The sequence below is a fragment of the Medicago sativa genome, chromosome 4, assembly GCF_051527215.1.
Source record: "Medicago sativa cultivar Bolivia chromosome 4, Bolivia_mono, whole genome shotgun sequence".
NCBI classification, from domain to species: domain Eukaryota; kingdom Viridiplantae; phylum Streptophyta; class Magnoliopsida; order Fabales; family Fabaceae; genus Medicago; species Medicago sativa.
The window spans coordinates 35888077-35915868 of NC_140752.1; the positions used below are offsets into that span (position 1 = coordinate 35888077).

The 27792-nt window shown below is 37.7% G+C and overlaps 1 protein-coding gene across 1 annotated transcript; it reads left to right on the plus strand.

The window, feature by feature from the left end:
- Positions 1-23124: 23124 nt before the first annotated feature.
- Positions 23125-27341, plus strand: LOC146929057 (F-box/FBD/LRR-repeat protein At1g13570-like). The gene is made up of 5 exons (XM_085701145.1): positions 23125-23578; positions 24248-24344; positions 25301-26146; positions 26297-26452; positions 26770-27341. Exons 2-5 carry the CDS (start codon positions 24303-24305, stop codon positions 27034-27036), a joined length of 1311 nt encoding a protein of 436 aa, XP_085557271.1. The 5' UTR covers positions 23125-23578; positions 24248-24302; the 3' UTR covers positions 27037-27341.
- The last annotated feature ends 451 nt before the right edge of the window (positions 27342-27792 follow it).

The following is a 27792-nucleotide window of genomic DNA, read 5'->3' on the forward strand; positions in this document are numbered from 1 at the left end:
GTGGTAAATTGTTGTTGATTGCATATATACTAAGTGTTGGTGATGTTGAGGTGATTTGTATGTGTGAACATATGCATTTGTAGTCGAGTCATATGTTCATGCATTCATGACTGATGGTGGTGGATTTTATATCCAATTGAGGTGATTACGATGTTTTTGTTGCATCGGAGGTGACGACCTTGGAGGAGCTCGGTACCACATGCATCCAGATGAGTCTAGAGCCATTGCATACATTGTTGGTGGATTGAAATGCATTTGAGTTGTGCAAGATGATTGAATTTGTTAATTGTTAATTGACATGGTTGAATTTGTGATACGTGTATGATACACTTGTTGATATGAACTTGGAATGATGATATTGAATGATGTGAATGTTATGAATACTTGTGGGTACATGTATGGTTTGTTATTCATCGTTCTTGACTTTATGGACTGGTGGTTTGCCACCTACCTTTCCGTATGGACGGGTAGATGAAGTGCATGATGCTTAGACTTTATGCTTGATATTGCCGAGGAGCGGAGTTCCTCTTTTTATGAGCAAGTGTCTAGATTAGGGCTCTGATCTAGGGTAGTACTTGCATGCTGGATTCTATTTTGATTATGTAGTTTTGGAGTTGAGATATTGTTTGTATCTGAGATCGGAGGATGTATTTTTATCTTGAGATTTGAAGATGTTATTCAAATGGATTATATATATGTTCCGCTGCTATGTTATGTAACTTGATAATTTATGCATGTATGAGATGTTTGGATTTTATGTTAGACGCATCTTCTATTTCTTGAATATTCGTTATATTCGCGTGTTTTATCGCTTAATAGAGATAGTGCATTACAGGTAGGTCCTAGGTTATATAGTATAAACGAGGAGTTTGCTGAGAGCTATTGAATAAGGACTACACTAGTGGATTTCCTTCCTGGCTTGGTAGCCCCCAGATGTAGGTGTGTTGTGCCGAACTGGGTGAACAAACTTATTGTGTCCTTTACTTTTCTGTCCTTTATTTTCTTGTTTTTATTTCTGTTTATCACGTGATGTTGAAACATTAAACGTAACATTGCAAACGTTAAAACATCTGACAGAACATATTAAAACAAGTACGCTATAATTTCAAATTCTTAGTGGTATGATACTAGTCATAGAGGTATGAAAAAGATAAAATACCATAAAGAATGGAATCTACTAACAGTAGAGCCTACAGGGTTTTCAATTCCAGAACTGAATCTGTGATGGAATCTATTAATGTAGTGATAGATGATGTGCCTAAAGAAGGGTTTCTTATGTTGATGCTGATGTTGAAACACCTACTCAGGAAACAAATGTACCTACCCAGGTGAATGAATCTGAACCAGAGAAAGTTGAAAATGAAGATACTAGGCCAGATCAGATATCCACTACTAAAGGTCCTTCTACTAGAATACAGAAGAATCATCCTGAAGACCTAATCATTGGGAATCCTGATCAAGGAGTCACAACCAGAAGGTCAGTTGGAGTCATTGCGAACTCTTGTTTTGTGTCCAAGATTGAGCCTAAGAATGTCAAAGAAGCCCTGACAGATGAGTTTTGGATTGAAGCAATGCAAGAAGAACTTAATCAATTCAAAAGGAGTGAAGTGTGGGATTTAGTTCCAAGACCTGAAGGTGTGAATGTGATAGGCACCAAGTGGATCTTCAAGAACAAGTCTGATGAACATGACACTGTGACCAGAAACAAAGCAAGACTAGTAGCTCAGGGTTACACACAGATAGAGGGTCTAGATTTTGATGAGACCTTTGCACCTTTACCGCATCCAAATACCACCAATCAACAGAATCATACGCTTTTTCAAAATCAACTTTAAAAAGCATCAATTCCTTTTTAGACCTTTTCGCCTCATCGACCACCTCATTTGCTATTAAAATACCATCTAAAATCTGCCTATCTTTCACAAAAGCTGTCTGTGTCTCAGAAATTACCCGACCAATAATCATTCGCAATCTATTAGCCAGTACTTTCGATAAAATTTTATACAGACTCCCAACTAAGGAAATAGGACGAAAATCATTAATACTCTGAGGGCTGCCCACTTTCGGAATAAGAGCTATAAAAGTAGAATTGATACCTCTTGTCAGTTTACCATTTCGATGAAATTCTGAGAGGAATCGCATAATGTCACCCTTTAATAATTCCCAAAAGTCCTTAATGAAGCCAAGATTTACCCCATCCGGGCCGGGGCTTTTGAAACTGTCACAATCCCAAACCGCAGCTTTTACTTCACCTTCTGAAAACGGTTTTGTCAAACTGCTTTTACTTGATAATTATTAGTCATATTAAATCATAATGCTTTATTAAGCCAGAATTTGATGTGATATTTCAGTGACGTTGTATCAAATGGACGGATGGCTACGATGGGCGTATATTATACATCTATGATTTCCTCTCTGGACAAGTCCGTTATCTATTTCAAGCCTAATAAATCATATGTTTGACCATATATATAGTAAACTTAGAGAATTTTGTTCAACCCCTGTGGACTTACAAGTCTCAAGATACAGAGGACCGTAGCATGGATCATTGATCATAGAGTTCATTATGACTCTACTGGAGGGTTATCATGATATGAATATATTAGCTAAGATTTTCAGAAGAAAAGAGAGAAATTAGAAGAACATGATTGTAGAAAACATAGGAGGTTTTATTTATTTTTCGATGCCTCAACTGATACACAAATGGTCCTTTTATAGAAGAACCATACTGAAGGAAGACCTCAATAATTTGATAGTCGGGTGCTCATTGGGCCCCATCGACACTATACAAAAAAGAGAGATTCCTTCCTATCTATAATGGCAACTAAAGAACGGTTGCCGACACAAGCAAACAAACAGAAACAAACAAAAGAGTGGCCCACACATCTATACAAATGGCCGACATAAAATAATTAATTTTAAAGAAAGCATGAAAATCCGGATGAAATCTTGAACGAAATTTTAGGCTTTCTGATCTTCTTGACACGTTAGTAGTGCTTTATGATGGGCTCATGACTTGGTGACATGTTTCGGTCTAGAGAATCATCTTCTTGATAAGGGAATAGTGCTTCATATTCTCGATCTCCTACCGTTGGTTTGCTTGAACTAGCATGTGAATGATCTTTAATCCACCGGGCTTCATATTCATCAATTATCATCTGATCATCTCCTGCTTGAATAAAACTTTTCCCTAATTCCACCGGTTGGTATTGCGAAGGAAGATTGCCATGGCTAATGCAAGTGGTACCAATTGTGGTTTTCTTAGGATTATGAAAATTCATAAGTCCCATGAAACTTCTTAATTCCTGACTTACCCTTGGATCTAATGGACAATCATTAACAGTTTCCCATAATGTACTTTGAGGTTTGCTGATCAAGAAATTTGTTCTTGGATCTGTTTCATATGGTTTGTGCAAAATGAAAACTGTTTTGAACTTGAACATATCTCCTTTGAATTTGAATTTATACAAATCATGCAAAGCTTTTTCAAGTTCTTTTCTCCATCTTTCAAGGGGAGAATACCATTGAAGGGCTGTCCAGATTAATGATCCATGGTTGTTAGGTTCCATAAGATAATGGTGCATTGCTTCAGTAGGGATGAGGACAGACATAACATACAGGCAAGTAGTGCACCATAAATACCATAAGTGATCTTCAGTAAATTGGACTTTTGGATTTATTAAAAAGGGTAAATAAAATGGGGTATCTGGATGGACCGGAGAAAGGTCTGGTATGGTTTTAATGGTTCTCATGATTTTTGCCATGTAATAAAAAATGTTCCTTCTGGCATAATCTTGGATTACAGAAAGTGGACATGATGGATTTAATCCTGGGGGAAAGTCTTTGAAAGTGGTGGCTCCGGATGGTAAGGATCTGATCATCATAATCAGAGGGAAAGAATGGTTATGGGTGAAAAGTTGGATTCGTTTGTTGGGTCTGGAGAGAAGGTCTGGGATAAGGTTTTGTTTTCCTTTGATGTGTTTTACTGTAAAGTCATATCTGGAAAACCAATCTTTGAGGCGAAGGGTTTAAAGGTCTGGTGGCATCTTGTTTTTGAACTCTAGGATTTTTGGAAAACAAGAGTTGTCCATATGAACCTCAAAATGATGTCCTCTAAGATGAAAATCAAACTTTTGTATCCCCAGTTTTACTGCTAAAGCTTCTTTGTATGTGGTATGGTAATGTTTTTCTGCTTCTTTGAACTGTCCACTGGCATGACCACAGTAATACTTGGTGTTATCAATTTCTTCTATCAATACAGCTCCCCAGTAATGGTCACTAGCATCTGTTTGAAGAATTCTTTTTCCCTCACTAGGTATTTTTAAAGCAGGAGGGTTTTGTGTAATCTTTTTCAAAGCTCTAACTGCTTCAGTTTGTCGGTTACCCCATGGTGGAGGATTTTTCTTGAGTAACAAGGATAGCTGGCTGGTGTATTTGGCAAGTTTGGGTATAAAATCTCTGATATAGTTGATTATTCCTAGAAACTGCTGGATTTGTTTGATTGTGAGATTTTCATCTGGAAAGTTTAGGAGTTCTTGAACAATGTGAGGTTGAGGTTGGTACTTCCCTTGAGAAAAATGCATCTCTAAGAAGTCTATCTCAGTTTGGGCTATTTGACTTTCTTTTCAGATAACATGATACCATGGGCTTGGGCTATCTGGTAGAATTGGGTTAATAAGGCTTTGTGGGTTTTTTCATCTTTTGAGAAAAGAAGGATATCATCAATGTATATGATGACACTGTCAAGGATAGGTTCAAAGATTCGGATCATGGCTTTTTGGAATAGGGATGGAGCAACTTTGAGTCCAAAAGGTACAACGGTCCACTGATACTGAGCATTTGGAATGCAGAATGTTGTTTTGTGACGGTCTTTTGGATTGATGCCTAATTGCCAAAATCGTGATTTGAGGTCAAACTTTGAAAAAATTTGGGGACCTTTTATGAAGGTATTCAAGGTGGCCATCTTTGGAATGGGGAATTTGTCATCCTTGAGAAAATGGTTAAGAGGTTTGTAATCTATAACCGATCTCATCTTTCCCCTGGTTTTTTCAGCTCTTTTTTCCATATAAAAGGCTTGGCAGGCCCATTCAGATTTGGTTGGTTCAATAAGGCCTTGTCGAAGAAGCTGATTACATTCTTCTTTAGCAAAAGTATAATCAGAAGGGCTCATTCCCGGATGGGTGGCTATGGTAGGATTTATATCTTCATTTAGTTTGAATGGAATTTCTACAAAGAAGTCTTTGTTTTTCCATAGAGGGTTAGGATGCTGGAATTCTTCATGAGAGTCTGCACAAAGTTTGAACAACTTGGCCTTTACTTCTTCATATTCAACTGGAGCCTTGGAAAGGGAATACATTTTTATTGTGGTGGAGTATGGCTTGAATTCCCTTTTAAATTTTACTCCCCTGGGGAGTATTTGAAGTCTATCAGCTGCAGAATAAACATCAAACCCAACGACAATGTCTTTGTTAGGGATCCTGCTTCCAATTACTTTTGTCCAGACTACGCATCCTTGGAAAAATTTGATCCCTATCTTTTCTTTTGTTATTAAATCCGTTCTGAAAATTTTCCCATCAGCAGCCATGAAGAATGCAGCATGGGTAGTCCATGCTTCTGGAGGAAGAACACTGGGATTCATCATGGTAACATGGGCACCTGTGTCCATGTAGGCGATAGCCTTTTTTGGATGGGCAAACTTGGAAGCAAGTATTTGAATCTTAACACAAGGAAGTGGAGGAGTAGGTAAGGAGCTGGCTACTTGTTTTAGGAAGTAGACTGTTACTTCATTCTTTTCTCCTGAGTCAGAGTTGCTTTCTTCTCCAGAATCTTCTTGGAAGGCAAAGGTTGTTTCTTCATCTGCGGAGCTCTGTTCTGAGTATAAGGACTCAAGATCTGCTTCTTCAGGGTTGAGAGAGTCTATCATCTTTGCAGCTTTTTCTGGTTTATTGGGACAATTTTTTGAATAGTGTCCCTTCTTCCCACAAGCAAAACATCTCTGACCCATCTTTTTTCCTCTGGCTTGCTTTGGCTTGAAAAACTTTGTCTTCTTTTTCTTTTTTGAAAGGTTTGAAGATTTTGACTTATGGTCTTTCTTTCGCTTTGGCGGGCAATGACATTTTTTCTTATTGCATCCAATCTCTTGATAGTTTTTCTTGCAAGCTTTCCCGAATTTGGACTTTTGTTCCATCATTTCTGAAAAGTGTTGGTGTAAGCTGCATAATTCTTCTAAGGCTTTTAGAGTCGTTTGATGAATTTGGCCGAAGGTCATAGAATCAATGTCTCTGCCAACCGTCCCTATTATCCTGTGAATTTTGGGTTGAAGCTCCTGAGGTAAAGAGGAAACATATGTATGTTTGAGGCTAGGATCATTGAAGCCATTGAGCTGATAGAATCTTTGGGACATTCTTTGAAAATGTTTTTCCAAATCCTTGTTCTTCAATGAACAGCATCTCATTTCATAATATTCCTGTCTATTTTTTCTAGCAAGAATATCTATTTCTCCAATGAACTCTTGATGCAATACACCAAGAACATTCTTTGTGCTTTCAAGCCTGTGGAGCTCATCCTGCCTGAGAGGACTTAGATAAAGATACCAATCCTTCAAAGTTCCTGTCATTCTGCAACAAAATTACTCTATTACTTTGTAAGAGTCTGATCCCGGTTTCATGAGTTGAGTGTCTAACCAAGCTCCAAACTCCAAAAGTTTCTTCCTCCTTTGCTCCAAGGGTATGCCATCTAGATTGAACCATGGTCCACTATGAATCTTTGGTTTTTCAGATGTACATCCTTCATCTATTGGTTCTTCATAAAAATATTCTTCATTTTTGAAGTTTACCATGAAGGCTTCTGAAAAGTCATTCATGTGTTGTTCTGTACTGGCGAGAGACTCCTGTCGAGACGAGTCCGAGGCAGAGTTTTCAGAAGAGGTGTCTGGTGCTTCTTCCTCTTGTCTAGTTGTTATGGCTAAGGACTGAAAAGGCTGACTAGGAGGCTGTGATTCTAGGTCTGGCAGATCTGCCTTTCTTTGTCTTGATGGAGGTGGTTCAGTGATTTCTGGGGAATCTGAAGATGAGTCATGTTTGTAGAATGTTTCTTTACTCCTAGAAGTTGAGGTTGTCACCTTGGGTTTTCTTGTCTCATGAATAACAGGTTCTTGACGATTATAGTCTGGTAGAGCAAAGTTGGCATAATAATGAGAAGGTCTTCTGGGCTGAGTAAAACTAGGAGAGAAAGCAGGGACGTTGGAGAATGCCGGGGTGTTGGAAAAGCGACTTCTTGTTGGTTCCGCCTTGTGTTCTTTGGAAGCTTGTATGAAGTCATCCATCTCCTTCAGTTGTTTCTGCAGAGTCCTGATCTTTCTTTCTTTTTGGTCAAAAACTTTGCCTAACATTCTTTCATCCAGCATGATCTTTAGATCATGATCTAATTTGGCTACTTCTTCTTTGAGTTCCTTATAATGCCTTTGCATTTTTTGAGACAGAACTTTAAGATCTTGATCTGTTTCTTCCATCTTCTCGGTGACTTTTCCTAACTTCTTTCCCATGGTTTGGAGACTTTCATTCCGAGCAATTATGTTTTCTGATTGCCAGTTGAGAACTTCCTCTGCCTGAGACAAAGGCTTGAATTTTCCATCAGGATGGACTTCATTGGGTTGTATGAAAGGTTTGGAAGCTCTATTTGTCACAGGATCAATTTTCCTTTCTAAAGCAGGAAATTGTTGTTCATATTGGGAAGATGAAGTTGTATACATGAAACAAGGGATGGGTTCAAAGTATGATGTGTTTTTGTTAGGTTTGCAATGGTCATGAGGAGACCAAGTGACTAGGTCTGGGTCATCAGGTGGTATTAATTTTTCTTCTCTAAGAATTCTAAGAGCCTCTTCATAGATTGGAAGAGGTGGAGCTTTCTTATGAATTCCTACAAAAGGACCATTGTCTGGATCAAATCTCCTTTGTGGAGTAGATGGTGGTTTGCATCTACATTTCTTTTTGCTTTTCTTTGGTGTGATGATATATTGGTCTATATCATCATCATGCATCCAACAGTCACATTCTGGATCACACATGTCAGGATTGACATCCCAAATGAAGTGTCAATCAATCTTGTCTGTATAGATAGGATCTCCTTTGGCCGTTACTGTATAAATAGGACACCAGTCTTTCTTGAGAATTGGTTCAATCATCAGAGTTTGGAAAATAAACTATGATGAACATGGTTTTTCTTCTACAGGTTTGAAGATTGTCTTGACTGACTTGTCAACAGATGATCTTCTGAAACTGGCTTCTTCTGTTTGTATCGGCCTTCTGTCTTCTTGCATCTTTTCATAATTTGTGATCCATTCTAATGGGATTAGCTGGATCAGTTCTTCTCGAGAGACCTTTCTAGGGATCTAAACTATAGAGCGGACTTCATCCTCTCTGCTGGCAAGAACTAACAGGGAGTCTGCTCCACATCCTGTTAGAGGTAGATCTATTGAATGATTTTGAAGACGGTAGATTATCTGGTGATGAAGGGTGGCAGCTAAGGCTTCTGGTACTTGGTCAGATCCAGTGATCTGAACTTGTACTTTTAACCTGGTAGATAACATGGTATCTTTGAGACTCACGTTATAATTAGGAAAGATAGTAAGAACAACACTACCAGCATGTAGCGAAGTCAATACTGTTCCTATGACAGCGTTTTCATAATGAAGATAGATTGAGTCGAGCAATGCTATCTTGCAGAAGATTGGTTGGTTTTTTCTTCCATGGAGAGAAAGAATCAACCTAACAGCCCCGAAGTGAAGAGCTGTATATCCTTCTGTTTTCCAGTGATCTATCAGGTCTTGAGGGATCTCTAAATCAACATACTGTTCTTGATTTGTGGCTTTAAGAGTGCATTGGTCCAACCGGGAAGATTGGATATATTCTTTCATATTTGGGCGGTTTGTAGAGATGAGATTTCTGATGGTCCTAGTTAAGGATTTTTGCCTCTTAAAGATATTGTATGGGCTAAGAAGAGGAGGTATGGTTTCAGCTAGTTGCACATCTTCAAGAACATAAGAGTACTCAATAAGATTTTCTATTTTGTGGGAATTGGTTCTTTTAAAGGCTTTTGGGAGAGTTATGGCGGAAGATTGAGTGATGGGTTTAGTTGAGCTGCTATCTGTGTTCATGATGAAGAGGGTTTCCTTCTTACTCATCTTCTCTCCTATATTCATACCATTATGTACCCCCGCTGTTGGCAAGCAGGCTCTGATACCACTGCTAGCCGGGAGCCCCTCACACCCTGAGACAAACTGCCAACCCCTGTGGACTTACAAGTCTCAAGATACAGAGGACCATAGCATGGATCATTGATCATAGAGTTCATTATGACTCATCATTGATCATAGAGTTCATTATGACTCTACTGGAGGGTTATCATGATATGAATATATTAGCTAAGATTTTCAGAAGAAAAGAGAGAAATTAGAAGAACATGATTGTAGAAAACATAGGAGGTTTTATTTATTTTTTGATGCCTCAACTGATACATAAATGGTCCTTTTATAGAAGAACCATACTGAAGGAAGACCTCAATAATTTGATAGTCGGGTGCTCATTGGGCCCCATCGACACTATACAAAAAAGAGAGATTCCTTCCTATCTATAATGGCAACTAAAGAACGGTTGCCGACACAAGCAAACAAACAGAAACAAACAAAAGAGTGGCCCACACATCTATACAAATGGCCGACATAAAATAATTAATTTTAAAGAAAGCCTGAAAATTCGGATGAAATCTTGAACGAAATTGTAGGCTTTCTGATCTTCTTGACACGTTAGTAGTGCTTTATGATGGGCTCATCACTTGGTGACATGTTTCGGTCTGGAGAATCATCTTCTTGATAAGGGAATAGTGCTTCATATTCTCGATCTCCTACCGTTGGTTTGCTTGAACTAGCATGTGAATGATCTTTAATCCACCGGGCTTCATATTCATCAATTATCATCTGATCATCTCCTGCTTGAATAAAACTTTTCCGTGATTCCACCGGTTGGTATTGCGAAGGAAGATTGCCATGGCTAATGCAAGTGGTACCAATTGTGGTTTTCTTAGGATTATGAAAATTCATAAGTCCCATGAAACTTCTTAATTCCTGACTTACCCTTGGATCTAATGGACAATCATTAACAGTTTCTCATAATGTACATTGGGGTTTGCTGATCAAGAAATTTGTTCTTGGATCTGTTTCATATGGTTTGTGCAAAATGAAAACTGTTTTGAACTTGAACATATCTCCTTTGAATTTGAATTTATAAAAATCATGCAAAGCTTTTTCAAGTTCTTTCCTCCATCTTTCAAGGGGAGAATACCATTGAAGGGCTGTCCAGATTAATGATCCATGGTTGTTAGGTTCCATAAGATAATGGTACATTGCTTCAGTAGGGATGAGGACAGGCATAACATACAGGCAAGTAGTGCACCATAAATACCATAAGTGATCTTCAGTAAATTGGACTTTTGGATTTATTAAAAAGGGTAAATAAAATGGGGTATCTGGATGGACCGGAGAAAGGTCTGGTATGGTTTTAATGGTTCTCATGATTTTTGCCATGTAATAAAAAATGTTCCGTCTGGCATAATCTTGGATTACAGAAAGTGGACATGATGGATTTAATCCTGGGGGAAAGTCTTTGAAAGTGGTGGCTCCGGATGGTAAGGATCTGATCATCACAATCAGAGGGAAGGAATGGTTATGGGTGAAAAGTTGGATTGGCTTGTTGGGTCTGGAAAGAAGGTCTGGGATAAGGTTTTGTTTTCCTTTGATGTCTTTTACTGTAAAGTCATATCTGGAAAACCAATCTTTGAGGCGAAGGGTTTGAGGGTCTGGTGGCATCTTGTTTTTGAACTCTAGGATTTTTGGAAAAGAAGAGTTGTCCATATGAACCTCAAAATGATGTCCTCTAAGATGAAAATCAAACTTTTGTATCCCCAGTTTTACTGTTAAAGCTTCTTTGTATGTGGTATGGTAATGTTTTTCTGCTTCTTTGAACTGTCAACTGGCATGACCACAGTAACACTTGGTGTTATCAATTTCTTCTATCAAAACAGCTCCCCAGTAATGGTCACTAGCATCTGTTTGAAGAATTCTTTTCCCCACTAACTGCTTCAGTTTCTCTGTTACCCCATGGTGGAGGATTTTTCTTGAGTAACAAGGATAGCTGGCTGGTTTATTTGGCAAGTTTGAGTATAAAATCTCGGATATAGTTGATTATTCCTAGAAACTGCTGGATTTGTTTGATTGTGAGATTTTCATCTGGAAAGTTTAAGAGTTCTTGAACAATGTGAGGTTGAGGTTGGTACTTCCCTTGAGAAAAATGCATCCCTAAGAAGTCTATCTCAGTTTGGGCTATTTGACTTTTCTTTTCAGATAACATGATACCATGGGCTTGGGCTATCTGGTAGAATTGGGTTAATAAGGCTTTGTGGGTTTTTTCATCTTTTGAGAAAAGAAGGATATCATCAATGTATATGATGACACTGTCAAGGATAGGTTCAAAGATTCGGATCATGGCTTTTTGGAATAGGGATGGAGCAACTTTGAGTCCAAAAGGTACAACGGTCCACTGATACTGAGCATTTGGAATGCAGAATGCTGTTTTGTGACAGTCTTTTGGATTGATGCCTAGTTGCCAAAATCCTGATTTGAGGTCAAACTTTGAGAAAATTTGGGCATCTTTTATTAAGGTATTCAAGGTGGATATCTTTGGAATGGGGAATTTGTCATCCTTGAGAAAATGGTTAAGAGGTTTGTAATCTATAACCAATCTCTTCTTTCCCCTGGTTTTTTCAGCTCTTTTTTCCACATAAAAGGCTTGGCAGGCCCATTCAGATTTGGTTGGTTCAATAAGGCCTTGTCGAAGAAGCTGATTACATTCTTCTGTAGCAAGAGGGTTAGGATGCTGGAATTCTTCATGAGAGTCTGCACAAAGTTTGAGCAACTTGGCCTTTACTTCTTCATATTCAGCTGGAGCCTTGGAAAGGGAATACATTTTTATTGTGGTGGAGTATGGCTTGAATTCCCTTTTAAATTTTACTCCCCTGGGGAGTATTTGAAGTCTATCAGCTGCAGAATAAACATCAAACCCAACGACAATGTCTTTGTTAGGGAGCCTGCTTCCAATTACTTTTGTCCAGACTACGCATCCTTGGAAAAATTTGATCCCTATCTTTTCTTTTGTTATGAAATCCGTTCTGAAAATTTTCCCATCAGCAGCCATGAAGAATGCAGCATGGGTAGTCCATGCTTCTGGAGGAAGAACACTGGATTCATCATGGTAACCTGGGCACCTGTGTCCATGTAGGCGATAGCCTTTTTTGGATGGGCAAACTTGGAAGCAAGTATTTGAATCTCAACACAAGGAAGTGGAGGAGTAGGTAAGAAGCTGGCTACTTGTTTTAGGAAGTAGACTGGTACTTCATTCTTTTCTCCTGAGTCAGAGTTGCTTTCTTCTCCAGAATCTTCTTGGAGGGCAAAGGTTGTTTCTTCATCTGCGGAGCTCTGTTCTGAGTATAAGGACTCAAGATCTGCTTCTTCAGGGTTGAGAGAGTCTATCATCTTTGCAGCTTTTTCTGGTTTATTGGGACAATTTTTTGAATAGTGTCCCTTCTTCCCACAAGCAAAACATCTCTGACCCATCTTTTTTCCTTTGGCTTGCTTTGGCTTGAAAAACTTTGTCTTCTTTTTCTTTTTTGAAAGGTTTGAAGATTTTGACTTATGGTCTTTCTTTCGCTTTGGCGGGCAATGGCATTTTTCCTTCTTGCATCCAATCTCTTGATAGTTTTTCTTGCAAGCTTTCCCGAATTTGGACTTTTGTTCCATCATTTCTGAAAAGTGTTGGTCTAAGCTGCATAATTCTTCTAAGGCTTCTAGAGTCGTTTGATGAATTTGGTCGAAGGTCATAGAATCATTGTCTCTGCCAGCTGTCCCTATTATCCTGTGAATTTTGGGTCGAAGCTCCTGAGGTAAAGAGGAAACATATGTATGTTTGAGGCTAGGGTCATTGAAGCCATTGAGCTGATAGAATCTTTGGGACATTCTTTGAAAATGTTTTTCCAAATCCTTGGTCTTCAATGAACAGCATCTCATTTCATAATATTCCTGTCTATTTTTTCTAGCAAGAATATCTATGTCTCCAATGAACTCTTGATGCAATACACCAAGAACATTCTTTGTGCTTTCAAGCCTGTGGAGCTCATCCTGCCTGAGAGGACTTAGATAAAGATACCAATCCTTCAAAGTTCCTGTCATTCTACAACAAAATTCCTCTATTACTTTGTAAGAGTCTGATCCCGGTTTCATGAGTTGAGTGTCTAACCAAGCTCCAAACTCCAAAAGTTTCTTCCTCATTTGCTCTAAGGGTATGCCATCTAGATTGAACCATGGTCCGCTATGAATCTTTGCTTTTTCAGATGTAGATCCTTCATCTATTGGTTCTTCATAAAAATATTCTTCATTTTTGAAGTTAATCATGAAGGCTTCTGAAAAGTCATTCATGTGTTGTTCTGTACTGGCGAGAGACTCCTGTCGAGACGAGTCTGAGGCAGAGTTTTCAGAAGAGGTGTCTGGTGCTTCTTCCTCTTGTCTAGTTTTTATGGCTAAGGACTGAAAAGGCTGACTAGGAGGATGTGATTCTAGGTCTGGCAGATCTGCCTTTCTTTCTCTTGATGGAGGTGGTTCAGTGATTTATGGGGAATCTGAAGAGGAGTCATGTTTGTAGAATGTTTCTTTACTCCTAGAAGTTGAGGTTGTCACCTTGGGTTTTCTTGTCTCATGAATAACAGGTTCTTGACGATTATAGTCTGGTAGAGCAAAGTTGACATAATAATGAGAAGGTCTTCTGGGCTGAGTAAAACTAGGAGAGAAAGCAGGGACGTTGGAGAATGTCGGGGTGTTGGAAAAGCGACTTCTTGTTGGTTCCGCCTTGTGCTCTTTGGAAGCTTGTATGAAGTCATCCATCTCCTTCAGTTGTTTCTGCAGAGTCCTGATCTCTCTTTCTTTTTGGTCAAAAACTTTTCCCAACATTCTTTCATCCAGCATGGTCCTTAGATCATGATCTAATTTGGCTACTTTTTCTTTGAGTTCCTTATAATGCCTTTGCATTTTTTAAGACAGAACTTTAAGATCTTGATCTGTTTCTTCCATCTTCTCGGTGACTTTTCCTAACTTCTCTCCCATGGTTTGGAGACTTTCATTCTGAGCAATTATGTTTTCTGATTGCCAGTTGAGAACTTCCTCTGCCTGAGACAAAGGCTTGAATTTTCCATCAGGATGGACTTCATTGGGTTGTATGAAAGGTTTGAAAGCTCTATTTGTCACAGGATCAATTTTCCTTTCTAAAGCAGGAAATTGTTGTTCATATTGGGAAGATGAAGCTGTATACATGAAACGAGGGATGAGTTCAAAGTATGTTGTGTTTTTGTTGGGTTTGCAATGGTCATGAGGAGACCAAGTGACTAGGTATGGGTCATCAGGTGGTATTAATTTTTCTTCTCTAAGAATTCTAATTGAGCCTCTTCATAGATTGGAAGAGGTGGAGCTTTCTTATGAATTCCTATCCAAGGACAATTGTCTGAATCAGATCTCCTTTGTGGTGTAGATGGTGGTTTGCATCTACCTTTCTTTTTGCTTTTCTTTGGGGTGATGATATATTGGTCTATATCATCATCATGCATCCAACAGTCACATTCTGGATCACACATGTCAGGATTGACATCCCAAATGAAGTGTCCATCAATCTTGTCTGTATAGATGGGATCTCCTTTGGCCGTTACTGCATAAATAGGACACCAGTCTTCCTTGAGAATTGGTTCAATCATCAGAGTTTGGAAAATAGACGATGATGAACATGGTTTTTCTTCTACAGGTTTGAAGATTGTCTTGACTGACTTGTCAACAGATGATCTTCTGAAACTGGCTTCTTGTGTTTGTATCGGCCTTCTGTCTTCTTGCATCTTTTCATAATTTATGATCCATTCTAATGGGATTAGCTGGATCAGTTCTTCTCGAGAGACCTTTCTAGGGATCTGAACTATAGAGGGGACTTCATCCTCTCTGCTGGCAAGAACTAACAGGGAGTCTGCTCCACATCCTGTTAGAGGTAGATCTATTGAATGATTTTGAAGACGGTAGATTATCTGGTGATGAAGGGTGGCTGCTAAGGCTTCTGGTACTTGGTCAGATCCAGTGATCTGAACTTGTACTTTTAACCTGGTAGATAACGTGGTATCTTTGAGACTCACGTTATAATTAGGAAAGATAGTAAGAACAACACTACCAGCATGTAGCGAAGTCAATACTGTTCCTATGACAGCGTTTTCATAGTGAAGATAGCTTGAGTCGAGCAATGCTATCTTGCAGAAGATTGGTTGGTTTTTTCTTCCATGGAGAGAAAGAATCAACCTAACAGCCCCGAAGTGAAGAGCTGTATATCCTTCTGCTTTCCAGTGATCTATCATGTCTTGAGGGATCTCTAAATCAACATACTGTTCTTGATTTGTGGCTTTAAGAGTGCATTGGTCCAACCGGGAAGATTGGATATATTCTTTCATATTTGGGAAGTTTGTAGAGATGAGATTTCTGATGGTCCTAGTTAAGGATTTTTGTCTCTTAAAGATATTGTATGGGCTAAGAAGAGGAGGTATGGTTTCAGCTACTTGCACATCTTCAGGAACATAAGAGTACTCAATAAGATTTTCTATTTTGTGGGAATTGGTTCTTTTAAAGGCTTTTGGGAGAGTTATGGCGGAAGATTGTGTGATGGGTTTAGTTGAGCTGCTATCAGTGTTCATGATGAAGAGGGTTTCCTTCTTACTCATCTTCTCTCCTATATTCATACCATTATGTACCCCCGCTGTTGGCAAGCAGGCTCTGATACCACTGCTAGCCGGGAGCCCCTCACACCCTGAGACAAACTGCCAACCCCTGTGGACTTACAAGTCTCAAGATACAGAGGACCATAGCATGGATCATTGATCATAGAGTTCATTATGACTCATCATTGATCATAGAGTTCATTATGACTCTACTGGAGGGTTATCATGATATGAATATATTAGCTAAAATTTTCAGAAGAAAAGAGAGAAATTAGAAGAACATGATTGTAGAAAACATAGGAGGTTTTATTTATTTTTCGATGCCTCAACTGATACACAAATGGTCCTTTTATAGAAGAACCATACTGAACGAAGACCTCAATAATTTGATAGTCGGGTGCTCATTGGGCCCCATCGACACTATACAAAAAAGAGAGATCCTTCCTATCTATAATGGCAACTAAAGAACGGTTGCCGACACAAGCAAACAAACAGAAACAAACAAAAGAGTGGCCCACACATCTATACAAATGGCCGACATAAAATAATTAATTTTAAAGAAAGCCTAAAAATCCGGTTGAAATCTTGAACGAAATTGTAGGCTTTCTGATCTTCTTGACACGTTAGTAGTGCTTTATGATGGGCTCATCACTTGGTGACATGTTTCGGTCTGGAGAATCATCTTCTTGATAAGGGAATAGTGCTTCATATTCTCGATCTCCTACCGTTGGTTTGCTTGAACTAGCATGTGAATGATCTTTAATCCACCGGGCTTCATATTCATCAATTATCATCTGATCATCTCCTGCTTGAATAAAACTTTTCCGTGATTCCACCGGTTGGTATTGCGAAGGAAGATTGCCATGGCTAATGCAAGTGGTACCAATTGTGGTTTTCTTAGGATTATGAAAATTCATAAGTCCCATGAAACTTCTTAATTCCTGACTTACCCTTGGATCTAATGGACAATCATTAACAGTTTCTCATAATGTACATTGGGGTTTGCTGATCAAGAAATTTGTTCTTGGATCTGTTTCATATGGTTTGTGCAAAATGAAAACTGTTTTGAACTTGAACATATCTCCTTTGAATTTGAATTTATAAAAATCATGCAAAGCTTTTTCAAGTTCTTTCCTCCATCTTTCAAGGGGAGAATACCATTGAAGGGCTGTCCAGATTAATGATCCATGGTTGTTAGGTTCCATAAGATAATGGTACATTGCTTCAGTAGGGATGAGGACAGGCATAACATACAGGCAAGTAGTGCACCATAAATACCATAAGTGATCTTCAGTAAATTGGACTTTTGGATTTATTAAAAAGGGTAAATAAAATGGGGTATCTGGATGGACCGGAGAAAGGTCTGGTATGGTTTTAATGGTTCTCATGATTTTTGCCATGTAATAAAAAATGTTCCTTCTGGCATAATCTTGGATTACAGAAAGTGGACATGATGGATTTAATCCTGGGGGAAAGTCTTTGAAAGTGGTGGCTCCGGATGGTAAGGATCTGATCATCATAATCAGAGGGAAGGAATGGTTATGGGTGAAAAGTTGGATTGGTTTGTTGGGTCTGGAAAGAAGGTCTAGGATAAGGTTTTGTTTTCCTTTGATGTGTTTTACTGTAAAGTCATATCTGGAAAACCAATCTTTGAGGCGAAGGGTTTGAGGGTCTGGTGGCATCTTGTTTTTGAACTCTAGGATTTTTGGAAAAGAAGAGTTGTCCATATGAACCTCAAAATGATGTCCTCTAAGATGAAAATCAAACTTTTGTATCCCCAGTTTTAATGCTAAAGCTTCTTTGTATGTGGTATGGTAATGTTTTTCTGCTTCTTTGAACTGTCCACTGGCATGACCACAGTAACACTTGGTGTTATCAATTTCTTCTATCAAAACAGCTCCCCAGTAATGGTCACTAGCATCTGTTTGAAGAATTCTTTTTCCCTCACCAGGTATTTTTAAAGCATGAGGGTTTTGTGCAATCTTTTTCAAAGCTCTAACTGCTTCAGTTTGTCTATTACCCCATGGTGGAGGATTTTTCTTGAGTAACAAGGATAGCTGGCTGGTGTATTTGGCAAGTTTGGGTATAAAATCTCTGATATAGTTGATTATTCCTAGAAACTGCTAGATTTGTTTGATTGTGAGATTTTCATCTGGAAAGTTTAGGAGTTCTTGAACAATGTGAGGTTGAGGTTGGTACTTCCCTTGAGAAAAATGCATCCCTAAGAAGTCTATCTTAGTTTGGGCTATTTGACTTTTCTTTTCAGATAACATGATACCATGGGCTTGGGCTATCTGGTAGAATTGGGCTAATAAGGCTTTGTGGGTTTTTTCATCTTTTGAGAAAAGAAGGATATCATTAATATATATGATGACACTGTCAAGGATAGGTTCAAAGATTCGGATCATGGCTTTTTGGAATAGGGATGGAGCAACTTTGAGTCCAAAAGGTACAACGGTCCACTGATACTGAGCATTTGGAATGCAGAATGCTGTTTTGTGACGGTCTTTTGGATTGATGCCTAGTTGCCAAAATCCTGATTTGAGGTCAAACTTTGAGAAAATTTTGGCATCTTTTATGAAGGTATTCAAGGTGGATATCTTTGGAATGGGGAATTTGTCATCCTTGAGAAAATGGTTAAGAGGTTTGTAATCTATAACCAATCTCTTCTTTCCCCTGGTTTTTTCAGCTCTTTTTTCCACATAAAAGGCTTGGCAGGCCCATTCAGATTTGGTTGGTTCAATAAGGCCTTGTCGAAGAAGCTGATTACATTCTTCTCTAGCAAGAGTATAATCAGAAGGGCTCATTCCCGGATGGGTGGCTTTGGTAGGATTTATATCTTCATTTAGTTTGAATGGAAGTTCTACAAAGAAGTCTTTGTTTTTCCATAGAGGGTTAGGATGCTGGAATTCTTCATGAGAGTCTGCACAAAGTTTGAGCAACTTGGCCTTTACTTCTTCATATTCAGCTAGAGCCTTGGAAAGGGAATACATTTTTATTGTGGTGGAGTATGGCTTGAATTCCCTTTTAAATTTTACTCCCCTGGGGAGTATTTGAAGTCTATCAGCTGCAGAATAAACATCAAACCCAACGACAATGTCTTTGTTAGGGAGCCTGCTTCCAATTACTTTTGTCCAGACTACGCATCCTTTGAAAAATTTGATCCCTATCTTTTCTTTTGTTATTAAATCCGTTCTGAAAATTTTCCCATCAGCAGCCATGAAGAATGCAGCATGGGTAGTCCATGCTTCTGGAGGAAGAACACTGGGATTCATCATGGTAACATGGGCACCTGTGTCCATGTAGGCGATAGCCTTTTTTGGATGGGCAAACTTGGAAGCAAGTATTTGAATCTCAACACAAGGAAGTGGAGGAGTAGGTAAGGAGCTGGCTACTTGTTTTAGGAAGTAGACTGGTACTTCATTCTTTTCTCCTGAGTCAGAGTTGCTTTCTTCTCCAGAATCTTCTTGGAGGGCAAAGGTTGTTTCTTCATCTGCGGAGCTCTGTTCTGAGTATAAGGACTCAAGATCTGCTTCTTCAGGGTTGAGAGAGTCTATCATCTTTGCAGCTTTTTCTGGGACAATTTTTTGAATAGTGTCCCTTCTTCCCACAAGCAAAACATCTCTGACCCATCTTTTTTCCTTTGGCTTGCTTTGGCTTGAAAAACTTTGTCTTCTTTTTCTTTTTTGAAAGGTTTGAAGATTTTGACTTATGGTCTTTCTTTCGCTTTGGCGGGCAATGGCATTTTTCCTTCTTGCATCCAATCTCTTGATAGTTTTTCTTGCAAGCTTTCCCGAATTTGGACTTTTGTTCCATCATTTCTAAAAAGTGTTGGTGTAAGCTGCATAATTCTTCTAAGGCTTCTAGAGTCGTTTGATGAATTTGATCGAAGGTCATAGAATTTGATCGAAGGTCATAGAACCGGTGGAGCTCATCCTGCCTGAGAGGACTTAGATAAAGATACCAATCCTTCAAAGTTCCTGTCATTCTACAACAAAATTCCTCTATTACTTTATAAGAGTCTGATCCCGGTTTCATGAGTTGAGTGTCTAACCAAGCTCCAAACTCCAAAAGTTTCTTCCTCCTTTGCTCCAAGGGTATGCCATCTAGATTGAACCATGGTCCGCTATGAATCTTTGGTTTTTCATATGTAGATCCTTCATCTATTGGTTCTTCATAAAAATATTCTTCATTTTTGATGTTAATCATGAAGGCTTCTGAAAAGTCATTCATGTGCTGTTCTGTACTGGCGAGAGACTCCTGTCGAGACGAGTCTGAGGCAGAGTTTTCAGAAGAGGTGTCTGGTGCTTCTTCCTCTTGTCTAGTTGTCATGGCTAAGGACTGGAAAGGCTGACTAGGAGGCTGTGATTCTAGGTCTGGCAGATCTGCCTTTCTTTGTCTTGATGGAGGTGGTTTAGTGATTTCTGGGGAATCTGAAGAGGAGTCATGTTTGTAGAATGTTTCTTTACTCCTAGAAGTTGAGGTTGTCACCTTGGGTTTTCTTGTCTCATGAATAACAGGTTCTTGACGATTATAGTCTGGTAGAGCAAAGTTGACATAATAATGAGAAGGTCTTCTGGGCTGAGTAAAACTAGGAAAGAAAGCAGGGACGTTGGAGAATGTCGGGGTGTTGGAAAAGCGACTTCTTGTTGGTTCCGCCTTGTGTTTTTTGGAAGCTTGTATGAAGTCATCCATCTCCTTCAGTTGTTTCTGCAGAGTCCTGATCTCTCTTTCTTTTTGGTCAAAAACTTTGCCGAACATTCTTTCATCCAGCATGGTCCTTAGATCATGATCTAATTTGGCTACTTCTTCTTTGAGTTCCTTATAATGCCTTTGCATTTTTTGAGACAGAACTTTAAGATCTTGATCTGTTTCTTCCATCTTCTCGGTGACTTTTCCTAACTTCTCTCCCATGGTTTGGAGACTTTCATTCTGAGCAATTATGTTTTCTGATTGCCAGTTGAGAACTTCCTCTGCCTGAGACAAAGGCTTGAATTTTCCATCAGGATGGACTTCATTGGGTTGTATGAAAGGTTTGGAAGCTCTATTTGTCACATGATCAATTTTCCTTTCTAAAGCAGGAAATTGTTGTTCATATTGGGAAGATGAAGCTGTATACATGAAACGAGGGATGGGTTCAAAGTATGTTGTGTTTTTGTTGGGTTTGCAATGGTCATGAGGAGACCAAGTGACTAGGTCTGGGTCATCAGGTGGTATTAATTTTTCTTCTCTAAGAATTCTAAGAGCCTCTTCATAGATTGGAAGAGGTGGAGCTTTCTTATTAATTCCTACCCAAGGACCATTGTCTGGATCAGATCTCCTTTATGGAGTAGATGGTGGTTTGCATCTACCTTTCTTTTTGCTTTTCTTTGGGGTGATGATATATTGGTCTATATCATCATCATCATCATGCATCCAACAGTCACATTCTGGATCACACATGTCAGGATTGACATCCCAAATGAAGTGTCCATCAATCTTGTCTGTATAGATGGGATCTCCTTTGGCCGCTACTGCATAAATAGGACACCAGTCTTCCTTGAGAATTGGTTCAATCATCAGAGTTTGGAAAATAGACGATGATGAACATGGTTTTTCTTCTACAGGTTTGAAGATTGTCTTGACTGACTTGTCAACAGATGATCTTCTGAAACTGGCTTCTTGTGTTTGTATCGACCTTCTGTCTTCTTGCATCTTTTCAAAATTTGTGATCCATTCTAATGGGATTAGCTGGATCAGTTCTTTTCGAGAGACCTTTCTAGGGATCTGAACTATAGAGGGGACTTCATCCTCTCTGCTGGCAAGAACTAACAGGGAGTCTGCTCCACATCCTGTTAGAGGTAGATCTATTGAATGATTTTGAAGACGGTAGATTATCTAGTGATGAAGGGTGGCTGCTAAGGCTTCGGGTACTTGGTCAGATCCAGTGATCTGAACTTGTACTTTTAACCTGGTAGATAATGTGGTATCTTTGAGACTCACGTTATAATTAGGAAAGATAGTAAGAACAACACTACCAGCATGTAGCGAAGTCAATACTGTTCCTATGACAACGTTTTCATAGTGAAGATAGCTTGAGTCGAGCAATGCTATCTTGCAGAAGATTGGTTGGTTGTTTCTTCCATGGAGAGAAAGAATCAACCTAACAGCCCCGAAGTGAAGAGCTGTATATCCTTATGTTTTCCAGTGATCTATCAGGTCTTGAGGGATCTCTAAATCAACATATTGTTCTTGATTTGTGGCTTTAAGAGTGCATTGGTCCAACCGGGAAGATTGGATATATTCTTTCATATTTGGGCGGTTTGTAGAGATGAGATTTCTGATGGTCCTAGTTAAGAATTTTTGTCTCTTAAAGATATTGTATGGGCTAAGAAGAGGAGGTATGGTTTCAGCTACTTGCACATCTTCAGGAACATAAGAGTACTCAATAAGATTTTCTATTTTGTGGGAATTGGTTCTTTTAAAGGCTTTTGGGAGAGTCATGGCGGAAGATTGAGTGGTGGGTTTAGTTGAGCTGCTATCTGTGTTCATGATGAAGAGGGTTTCCTTCTTACTCATCTTCTCTCCTATATTCATACCATTATGAGCAAGGAAGGGAAATTAAAATCACTTCATGGATTTACTAATCTTGGAGGTTAACCAAAGACCTCCATTCTCCTTACTGGATATATACTTGTTTGGGAAATTTAAAGGACTAAGAGGTATTTGGCCTAAAGAATCCAAGACTCGGACTATTAATATTTTAAAAAATTGCATACATCCCTCTCATTTATATCTATTAATGATTTTTTTTAAGGGTTTTCTAACCTGTGCAATGTTGCACAGCTTAATAAAATAATGCCACATTTTTACTCATAATAATTTTAGCTTATCCTTTGTGTATTTTTTATGGGTAGCGATGAATTATTATTTCTTGGGTTAATAATGTTTTACTCCTTGTAATATAGGTCATTTCCGATTTTACATCCTGTAATGATTTACCTCCTGTAAAATATTTTTGTTTTGATTTACCTCTCTAATAGGTCATTCAAAAACCAGGTTTTTATGTTTTTTTTCTTTCAGAAATTCTGGTTTTTGAATGATCTATTAGGGGGTAAATCAAAACAAAAATATTTTATAGGAGTAAATAAAAAAATATATTTTACAGAGTATAAAACCGAAAATGACCAATATTAGAGGTAAAACACCGTTAACCCTTATTTCTTTCTTGATGAAAAGCACATGTGGCTGCCTTATGTGCTCACTCACACGTGTCAGCATCACCAATGTTTATGTTTCTATCATCTTTTCCTTCTCCACCGAGAACGCCACCTCCATTACATCCACGGTCCACCTTCTCTCTTCTTTTTCCATCAACTCCGACCGCTTCATACTAAAATAAAACCACCATAATGATCCCCTCTTTCTCCTCTATAAAACTCTTATCTTTAGTTTTTAGATCTACAAACTTTATTTTTTAGACTGATATGTGATTCAAACTAAATTAGTATATAGTTATGCTCTTTTATTTCGATTATATATTTTTTTTTCCTCTCAAAAAATCTTTTTTATTATTGAACATTTAGAATCTGCATTAAAAAATATTCCACTAATATTATAGATATGATTTCCTACAAATGAAAAGAAGAACTTTTGCCTATAATTTCACCAGTTAACACAAACAACAGGGGGAGAGAAAGGAAAGAAAAATCACTCATGGACTTACTAATCTTGGAGGTTAGCTACTTCCATAGTCAAGGTAATCATATTCTTCCACTATATCATACACACTCATTTGCCATACCCACATTCAATGTTTTATTCAGTTTAGTGACTGGAGGTCCAAATCAAATTAAGACATTTGAAGTGTTGACAAGACTTGTGAAACATCGTTCAAATTTAACACATTATTCAAATTCACCAAATTGATTTTTTTCCTTCTTCTGATGCCTAATTGAGTTTTCTATATCTTTAATTTCTAAATGTTGATAACTCTAGAACAGTGTTCATGATTAACTATATACATTTTTCCTTCAACCAATAGAGTTTTAAAGATAATATTTTGTTTAAGTTAATATAATAACAGGGAAAGGGATGTGTTTTATAATGAAATTTTGTTCAAATTCACTGCTATATGAATGAAAATGGTAGTAATTATATGTTCATTGAGACATTTTTGTTATAGGTGTTATGTGTCTCCATCTTTTTCTTCAAAAATGAAAATGTATATCATTAACTACTTAAATTTCCTTTCACCCAAAACTATTCAACTGTAATCCTGCAAACATTTATGGCTGAATGGCAAAAATAATTAAAAACCATTAAACTTACTTTATTCTAATAAATCTCTTGAATAAAATAATCAAGTTAATCGTAGATTATATTTTTATTATATGGAATAATTGTTTATGTCTTGCTTATGATGCAGGGAGGTCAATGACTCAATGTATAAAATCTCCTTAGAAAACAGAAGTCACCCTTAAATGGAACTCAAAAATGAAAGCTTGCTATCTGCCTCCATGTGGGTATGAACTTTCTGATAACCTTCATTCGTGTTAGTTTGTATTGTGTGTAGAAGAAACTCTTACCCAAACAAATTTACGTGGTTTTGTACGCATTTTCCATTAAGATGAATACACAAGTATTGTCCACCTTTGATCCTGATTTGTAAGTAAGAACTATTACAAGTAAATTTAAACTTGTTTGCATTAAATAATACAAGTCGAAATAATGATAAGATGATGCATCTTAAATTTTTTCTTGTAGTATTTAAAACAAGAGAGAATAAACACCAACATAAGTTTATTTTTTTTCCTCTAAAATAGTTGGAAAGTTTTTTTTGTTTTTGATACTTAATTGACTATGGTATATAGACTAATAGAAAAAAGGGTTTAAAGAAGGCATCTTTAATGATACTTAAGTGGGTGTGTAGAAATCTAAGGGAATAAAGAAAGACATCTTTGAATAAAAGGTTAGAAATTTTTACAGATGCAAGCTATGACACATGTTATTAGTAAATATAACGCATTTTTTCATATGAATAAAAACATAGGCTGTAGTAAAATCACTTAATCACTTAATCACCTTAATTGACTATGCCACCGCATTATTTCGGCATGTCTTTGCGTTATGCAAACTCGAGAGTAGATTCATACCCCTCTTGCAAACTGCTGTCCGCGACAACGTCTCATTGAAGAGGAATTGTTTACCCCCTAATCAACTCATTAGTATTATGTTATTTTAGAACAGTTGTTTTTTATGCCACTTTTTAATTACTACCTACAACCCTGGTCAATAGTTTTCATGCAAAGTAATGCCATTATTTAATAGACAAATAAACTTTCGAATTATATTATTTTGTAATTTGAATTCAGAGGAGTAAATAATTGTGTTGTTATTGTATAATGAAGTTACATTAGCTTGTTTGTAACCTAATTTGTTTTCTGAATATTGGATTTTTTGTCTGACTATATCTATGAAGAGAAGAGAACAATCCCAGTCTCCTTGCGTATCAGACGAGGAGCCCGATAGAGTTAGTAGTTTACCAGGTCTTATAATAAACCACATTCTCTCATTTTTGCCAATTAAGGAAGCAGCCAGAACAAGTATTTTATCTACCAACTGGAGGTACAAATGGACCACACTTCCAAATCTTGTGTTTGATAATGAATGTCTCTCCGAAACTTCTAATGACCTTTTAGTTATCAAGAGCAAGCTTTCAAGAATTATTGATCATGTACTTATTCTCCATTCTGGACCAATCAAAAAGTTCAAGCTCTCTCCGGATCACATTGATGTCACTGATATTGATCGATGGACTCTTTATCTAACCAGATGGCAGGTTAAAGAGTTTGTGTTAGAAATCTGGCAAAATCCAGACCAACGCTATAAAATACCTTCATGGTTATTTTCATGTCAAAGTTTGCATCATTTAGAATTATTAGAATGCTGGCTTATACCACCATCAACATTTCAAGGCTTCAAGAACTTAAAGAGTCTTGATCTGCAATATGTTACATTGACTAAAGATGTTGTTGAAAACTTGATATCCAGCTGCCTTTTGCTTGAACGATTGATATTGATCAACTTCGATGGTTTCAACAATCTTAATATTCATGCACCAAATCTCCAATTTTTGAACATTAATGGAGAATTTGAGGATATTAGCTTTAAGAACACTTCTCAATTAGCTGATGTATTCATTAATCTGTCTGAGAACTTCGAAAGCAAACAAGGTAGATTGCATGAACGCTCTAGCAATTTGGTCGAATTTTTTATTCATCTACCTCATATACGCAGCCTGAAGATTAACAACTATTTTTGGAAGGTATAATGCTCATCTGATTCGAAACTGTTTTTCCCTACAAATTTAAAATGCACCACAATCATATGTATGAAACTTGAGCTCTGTTAGTATTAAAAACAATATATATATATTGATGTAATCCATTCACTTTCTGTCTTGTTTCTGCTCCAGTATTTGGTTTTAGGGGTTGTGCCATTAGAGCTTCCTACCCCGTGCGTTGATCTAAGTTATATTTTCATATGCATAAACTTCAATGATTCAAAGGAGATTTCAGCTGCTCTTTGTCTGTTAAGAAGCTCACCTAATCTACGAAAATTGGAAATGGTGGTGAGTACTCATATAAGCTTGATTTGTGGTTCCACATACTGTTTTTGTTATTTATATATAATTGTAACTTGCTTCTTCTATTTTTATTTTCCATTTTTCTTTTCAAAGTGCCTCAACCCACTTGAATTTCAATCAATAATATAATTGTGTTGGAAAGAGAGTATTAGAGATTGTGTTGTTTGGACTCGTTGAGTTATTAAATTCTGTAGAACTTACTAGATTTTCGAAGTTGTTTTGCTTTTGAGTATTTGTCTAGTAAGTTCTGGATCTAGTCTTTTGAGTTTCTAAGATTACTTGTGTTTTACGATTGTATGTAGGTACGATCTGAGGAGCAACAACCTGTTCCGTTGACAAACCATGCCTATTTGGATCGGCCAGTCATGCAAGTGAAGTATGTGAGAATAGATGGCATCTCTGGTATCAAACCTGAGTTAGACTTCATCAGCTTTCTACTTCTACATTCTCCAGTGCTAGAAAAGATGACTGTCAAACCTGCTTTAAACGTCGGACCGGAGTTGATGAAAGAACTATTGCGGATGAGGAGAGCCTCACGAGCTGAAGTTATTTACCTAGACCGTAAGTAATGATTTTTACCGAACTCTTGATGGAAAACTGCACCATTAGTGCCCCCTACGTGTGTGGTAGGGAGCTGCTTCCCTGTCTTGAAAGTGTTTCTTTATATTGTCCTTGCATAAAAAATATGATTTGTGATCTTAAGATCTAGCACAATCGGTAATACCAACATTGTTAGGGTAGATATCTTCCGTGGTGTCTTGGTTTGAACTTGAAATCTTCTACACTGTGTGCGTATAAGTGTTTATAGTAGTGTTGTCACTTTGTCTGCAAACCCAAAAAACATGATTTTTAAATTATGATTTCCCATTTTCCATGTGATTTGCATTGACACTTAGAGTTGATATCAAATCGAGTAGATTCAAGTTTATGAAATATAAAGAGTGCATCACTTGTTAATATATATCAAGGATTACTTACACATGAATTAGGGATGGCAATTGGACTCAAACCCCGCTTTCATGGGCTTGGACTTGGTTCTAAGTAACTATCCGTAAATTTAAATGGGTATGGGTGCGGATAAGGGCACTATATTGCACAGCCCCGCAACCCGCTTATACTTATTTATATAATATGATAAATAATTTATTTATTTTGTGTACAATTAATTAGTTAATTTATCTATTTAAGCACAAATATAAACCTAAAAACTGCTTAATACAGTAACCGCTCCCTCCTGCTGGTTTTTAAGGATATTTTGGATTTTTTTTTTTTGCTAAATACTACGATTCATATTATTTTATGAGTTGATTTGAATTTTTTTTATC